Source organism: Setaria italica, chromosome VIII, assembly GCF_000263155.2.
Source record: "Setaria italica strain Yugu1 chromosome VIII, Setaria_italica_v2.0, whole genome shotgun sequence".
Classification (NCBI taxonomy): Eukaryota; Viridiplantae; Streptophyta; class Magnoliopsida; order Poales; family Poaceae; genus Setaria; species Setaria italica.
The window spans coordinates 31,582,051-31,588,119 of record NC_028457.1 but is presented as its reverse complement, the minus strand read 5'-3'; the positions used below and the strand labels follow the sequence as shown (position 1 = coordinate 31,588,119).

General features: G+C 49.2%; 2 protein-coding genes across 2 annotated transcripts; both read right to left on the bottom strand.

Moving 5' to 3' along the window:
• Window positions 1–310: 310 nt before the first annotated feature.
• Window positions 311–775, bottom strand: LOC101760664 (E3 ubiquitin-protein ligase EL5). Its single transcript, XM_004980622.1, has one exon. The coding sequence runs from the start codon at window positions 773–775 to the stop codon at window positions 311–313; it is 465 nt and encodes a 154-aa protein (XP_004980679.1).
• An 880-nt stretch (window positions 776–1,655) lies between these two features.
• On the bottom strand, window positions 1,656–4,081 carry LOC101779567 (probable E3 ubiquitin-protein ligase RHY1A). The gene is made up of 2 exons (XM_004979546.4): window positions 3,405–4,081; window positions 1,656–2,270 (listed from the first exon to the last, which is right to left on the bottom strand). The coding sequence occupies exons 1-2, from the start codon at window positions 3,626–3,628 to the stop codon at window positions 1,898–1,900; spliced, it is 597 nt and encodes a 198-aa protein (XP_004979603.1). The 5' UTR covers window positions 3,629–4,081; the 3' UTR covers window positions 1,656–1,897.
• Window positions 4,082–6,069: the final 1,988 nt, after the last annotated feature.

Genomic DNA, 6,069 nt, shown 5'->3' with positions numbered 1-6,069 from the left:
GCTAGCGTAGGTGGGCCAAAACCAGCTAGGTTCAAAATGCTCAGGTCTATAGGTTGACATGGGTCAATGGGCTACATATTTTTATTTTTTCCATTCACAAAATGTTTATGTGTAGAGCAGTCGAATCATGAAGTTAAACATCATTCTAGCTTTTCCCATGGAGGTAAGGACTAATATTCCTGTGAAAATAAGAGGAGAGAAAAAAATTTCGAAAGGAAAATCAGTTCAAGGCATGATTTCTTTGCGGGTAAACATACGTACCTGTTCTGCTAATTTACATACATGCAAGAAGAAATTTAAAAGCTTCTTTCTACTCCATATCGATCTCACAAGTTAATATATAATTCTCCGGCGACGGCAAAGTGGCCCTGCAGCACGGGCAGGCGCCGCGCGCGGCGAGCCACGGCAGCACGCAGCCGGCGTGGTACGAGTGGGAGCACGGCAGCGTCGTCGCCTCCGCCCCCGTCGGCACCTCCTCGAGGCAGACCGCGCAGAGCACGGCGGACGACGACGACGCCGCCGCCTCCGACGACAGCGCCGCGCCCGCGGTCTCCACCCCGGCGCGCGCTTCGCCAGCGGCCGGCGCCTTCTTCGACACCACGGCAGCCGACGAGCCAGGTCCAGGCTGGCTGCGGTCCTCCTCCGGAGCCGGCGCCCGCTCGGCGCCCGCCGCCACCGCCTGACGCTGCCGGCGCCGGGAGCCCAGTGCCGGCCCTCCGTCCCGCGGGTGCCGCCGACGTCCCTGCCTCCTTGTCCGCTCGCGGCTGCCGGGCATACCGACGGGCGCCGGCTCGTCCCGCCAGCGGTGGTGGTGGTTGCCCGGGTCATGCTGCCCCTGGTCAAGCTCCAGCGCCGCCGCCGCGGTGTCGCTGCCGCGGCAGTGCATGCGGCGGCGGCGCGAGGCGCAGGTGACGGCAGCCAGCATCGGCATGGATTTTGCGTGAGGGTGAGAGAAAGAAGGCTGGATGTGGCATGGTGCGGGCTTCACTAGGTGCTCGTGGTACTATTAAGCATGCTTACGAGCTTCACCGAAGCATATCCGTTCGTCATTTAAAGACACGGAAGCCAAGTGGGGAAAAAAAAATCTGAAGTTGGATAACTCTTGGTTTCATTAGAATTGATCGATGCACTGTTCATATCAAATCGACACAGGTCTGCTAAGGCGGGCACATTAATCAGAGAAACTTAATTAATTAGGCCTGATCTCTTTATTTCTTAGTAGCCATATAAAAAATATACAATATATTGATAAAACCAAATAGTATACTTTCGAATATTGTATTAGTATATTCTTAAAATGGCGTAAGGCTAGGGATAAGATACAATATAGCATGCCACGTAATTAATTTAAGAGAGAGAAATGAACTAAAATGGCAAGTCAACGAGATCAATTAGCCGACCTGAAAATATCATTGGGTACCAATACATAAGGCTATTGTAAATTCGTAATGTTAACAATCAAAATATTTACCGGCAAAAAAAAAACCAGAATATTGAGAGATATATGCCACTAGAGCTACGTCCAAAGACAAGTGTTTTGGTGGCCCAAGGACCAATGGGAATTACCAAGAGCATATGCTGAGAAGCTCCCTAGTTCTGTGTCCCGATTTGTTTTTTTTAAAAGAAATGAAAACATTGGGCCAAGCAAGGTGGTATGCACGAAAATTGAAAATTGCTGCTAATTCAGGCAAACCGCAGCAGCTCATTCAGTACATGTACATCCATCACCTATCATGGAGAACCCCGTCACAAGCTAGGCCGTATCTCTTTCTTTTTTTCTATTTTCCTTTTCACGATTTGTACAGTCAGCAGTTGTATTGGATCCAAGTTTCCTGTAGCCTGCGGGGCCGAACTGCCACGTCAGCGGCGGAGCGGACCCACGTCACCGCCACCAGCACTAGGCGAGGGTGTCGGCGGCCGGCACGAGCGCGCGGCAGCAGGGGCAGTCGGGCTGGATGGCGAGCCAGGGGAGGACGCAGTCGGAGTGGTACTTGTGCGAGCACGGCAGCCGCGTCACCCGCTGCCGCCGCTCCCGGACCTCGTCCAGGCACACCGCGCACACCTCCACCTTCGACAGCGTCCTCGTCAGCTCCGCGCGCCGGCGGTGGTGGTGGCCGCCGTCAGCCGCCGAGGTGGGGGCCGGCGGTATTGGCCAGACCTCGGCGGTCGCCAGGACTCCTCGCTCGGCATTTTCCTGCTGCTGCTCTCGGCGGCGGCTCCGACGCTCGGAGGTCGCTCGTCCCTCCCGCTCTCCGATCAGCCGGCTCCACCTGCGTTGGTACATCGACAACAGAATGGCGCTAACTTTTAGATCATCAGGCAGTGAATTAGGTTTGGTCATTCTGGTATTTTGTTGCTCTAGAATCAAGATCACGCATCATGCCGCTAGTGCTTGAAGAAAACAGAGCACACTGATGACTGAATGTTTGAACAGTTCATAATCAGGCAGTTCAGTTTCAGAGCAGACTGTCAGTAAACAGACTGCTACTCATACTAATTTTCCAAATTTAACATGTGAGGAAACTGCAGTCTACAGTAGCTAGCCAAGGTTTACATTTCCTCAGTGGTTCGACGGTTTACTTGGTCGAAAGATAACCAAAATCTTCTCCGCTAATCGAGGTCGATTGGGCGTTTATTTGATTGGAACAGATTACAGTGTTCTCTCATCACATGGCAGGTACTAGCTCTTGCACTTCTTTTGACTGAACCTTTTGGGGTTACTGAACTTTTTAGCCACATGCAAGATTCCATCTTCAAGCTAAGCAGGCACAATGAAATTCAGGCACTAGAAAACTCTAGAATTCTCTAGAATCCATGGCGGGATCGACCGATAGGCACGGAAACCCCGGAAAAAGGGGACACACCTTTCCCATGTTAGGCCTACTACTACCTTCTAGTGATCTGATCACGCGAATAAAAGAAAGATTGGAGTCATAGGTAGACAGCAAAACAACGGAGCATTGCACTCCCTGTGATCGATCGATCTAACATGGGAAGTTTCGTAGAGTTGGAACCTCCGATCGAAGCCGCCATCAGACTGGCTGCTTGGATTTATGCTGTTGTAATCAAATGAGCTCTAACCACTCCATTATTTTCTAACAAAAACAATTCAGAAACCGCGTGCGATGTCACTCTCAGCAGGTGGCATGGTTGCATTCAAGAAGCTTGCTCCGAACTGAATGTTCCGCTTCTGCGAAACAGAGGAATTGGCAAGGTGATCCTATACCCTGGATTCCTTGTCCTTCAAGATGAAAATTCTTTCTTTTTTTTCTTCTTTTTTAGCTTTTGCTCTAGTCCGTCCAATCGCATGGTTTTGGCTTCCCAACAAACGAGATCGTGAAAAACAGGGGAGAGGGAGGAGGGGCCCCGGGGAGCAGAGGACGATGGGAGGCAAGGCAACCGACCTGGACGGCGACGTCGCCGACGGCAGCGCCGCGCCGCGCAGCTTCTCCTCGAGCCGGATGCGCGCCGCCATCGCAGGCCCCGCCACGGCCGCGGCGGGCCCCGCGTGACGGTGCGCGTGCGCGTAGTGGTGGTGGTGCTCCGCCGCGCCCGCCGCCGCCGACGACGCGGCGTCGCCGTGGTAGTGCACGCGCCGCCGCCGCGCGAGCTCCACGCCCGGAAGCATCCTCCCTTCCAAGCTCCTCCTCCTCTTGCTCCCGGCGGTCGGCGGCGGCGGGTGTCGGGTCGGTCGTCCTCGGCTGGGTTCGGCCTCGGCGGCGCTGGCTGCTGGTCCTGCTCCTCCTCTCGATCGGCGGGCGCCGGGTTGGTTGGTTGGTTGGGTGCTGCGCGCCTCGGCCGTGGTGGTGGTGCTGGAGCAACCGCGAAACTTCCTGGTGGTGTGATCTTGGTTTGGTTTTGCTTATATATGGTGGCGGTGAAGTGAAACGCGGCTGGGAGGATGTGGTGGTGCTCGAGCGGAGGGAGGAAGACGAGACGACGACGTGGCGTGGCGTGGCGGACCGCGACGCGGGAGGAAACTGCGAGGAAAACGCGAGCCGATTTTTTCCAAAGGAAAACCCAGGAGGGGATACGTGCGACCGTGGGCCGTGGCGAATTTACCAGACCACCCTCCGGCGGGCCAGCCAGACCTGCTGCCTGACGGTGACGGTGGCCCCATCCTATAAATGTGCATTTATTTTTAGATTTAACCTTGTAGTTTTTAATTGATAGGTGATGTCGCCCGTCGATCTTCAGGATTTGTTAGCTCAGTTCCTTGTACAATATTTATAACATTTAGTGTGTGTATTTTATGGATATCTCAGTTGCATGTGTATTTATTTTATTTTATTTTTTGCGAATGCTTCTAGTGTATTTATAGTGTTGAGTGTACCTTATTTTTTTATTTTTTTGAATGGCTGATGTTTCGGAAAAAAAATCAGTCATAGCCACCTCGAGAATTTGTTAGGAAAAATTCTGTCATCCGTACCCTGACACTCGAATAAACTCTACCTGAGATTGCAACACCCGTATCGGATACGGGTCAGGCGCCCAAGCGTATTCGCGACCCCGACACCCCCGTATCCGTATCTATCCCCGCGGGGGGCAAAACGGTCTAAGCGCTAGGAAAAAAACGCGAAGCTTCCGCGAGCCCCGCGCGAAGCTGCGCGCGGTCTGTCCTGTGGCCGAGCCCCAGCAAGGGCGAAGTAAAACCGTGACGCCGCAAACCGGCCGCCGCCGGTGATATCTTGATTCCCGACTACGACGTTGATGATATTGATATATCCTTTGATAGCTATGGCGCCAGGAACCAATGCAAAGCATCCGACTCCACAATGGTACAGTCCATGTCAGTCTTTGCAACATGAACGTCCTTTTTCCGTCCCGTACAAGCCATCTTATATTGATCAAGTTTATATAAAAATATAGATCAAGTTTATATAACAAGTTTATTAGATTCATTATGAAATATATTTTCATAGCATACCTATTTAGCATGTCAAGCCATCTTATGTTGACCAAGTTTATATAAAAATATATCGATACTTTTGATGTCTAACAAGTTTGATTAGATTCATTATGAAATATATTTTCATAGCATACCTATTTAGTATTATAAATATTGATACTCTTCATTATAAATTTAATCAAATTTAAAATAGTTTGACTTAGGACAAATTTAAAAGAACACTCTTTGCAGGACGGAGCATAAAGCTTTCTATGTTCTTAAGACCTCGTGCACGTACGGCTGCTGTAATTGGGTGAAGCTACAGTGTCCCTAGGGGTGCTAATGCACCCCTCGAAAAATGAAAAATCAGTGATTAGGTTCAAATTTTCACCATATATGCACCCTTCAAAACTCGATTATATGCATCCAAAAGGCAATCACGCCCTCCTACAATTTGCTCTAACTTCGCCATTGATTCTTTTTACTGACTATAGCTTAAACTAGTCTCTTGTAATTTCCATTTATGGTGGGTTTCTTTTTTTTACTCGCTCAAGCTGGTTTAGTTCCGCGAAAAACCGCCCTCTTTTGTGCAGGAACATCTCGATGACAAAGAGATTATGTACACGGTCATTGTTCATACTTCATACTACTTTGAAGAGCCATTGGATTTAGTCTGATTGACTTGATTCGGTGATGGCCACCTTCTTTACTTTCCGTCTATCTAACAAGGTCTCCGTCACGACTCACGAGATATCCCTCTCTTGTATCTTCCCCTCTAATCGAGGGTGATATACTGATATCTACGACTGTTGACTCCTGTGTTATGATTTTGTTTTTTCCTACTTAAACATAAAACAACATCACGGTAAATAAGTACTGCTCCCTTTGTCCCAAAATAAACACACATCTTACTTCTTGAGGAGTCAAACTTTTTAAGTTTGATCAAAATTTATAAAAAATGTACTACTATGTATTATTTACAATAAGTATTGAGTATTGAGTATATTTTTCTAATAAAGTATTTGGAGATACAAATGTTGATATTATTTTTTAATTCTTAATTCAATTTAAAAATTTTAACTCAGATGTGCGTTTATTTTGGGACGAATGGAGTAGTTGGTAGTAGGTATTCGTTAAATCAATGTGAAAGCCAAAGCTGTGAGCATCCAATACCACAACAT

Coding starts and splice junctions, on each gene's coding strand:
- LOC101760664 (XM_004980622.1), bottom strand. CDS start 775: ATGCCCGGCAGCCGCGAGCGGACAAGGAGGCAGGGACGTCGGCGGCAC.
- LOC101779567 (XM_004979546.4), bottom strand. CDS start 3,628: ATGCTTCCGGGCGTGGAGCTCGCGCGGCGGCGGCGCGTGCACTACCAC. Junction 2,271..3,404: donor TCGGCGACGTCGCCGTCCAG/GTCGGTTGCCTT, acceptor GTACCAACGCAG/GTGGAGCCGGCTGATCGGAG.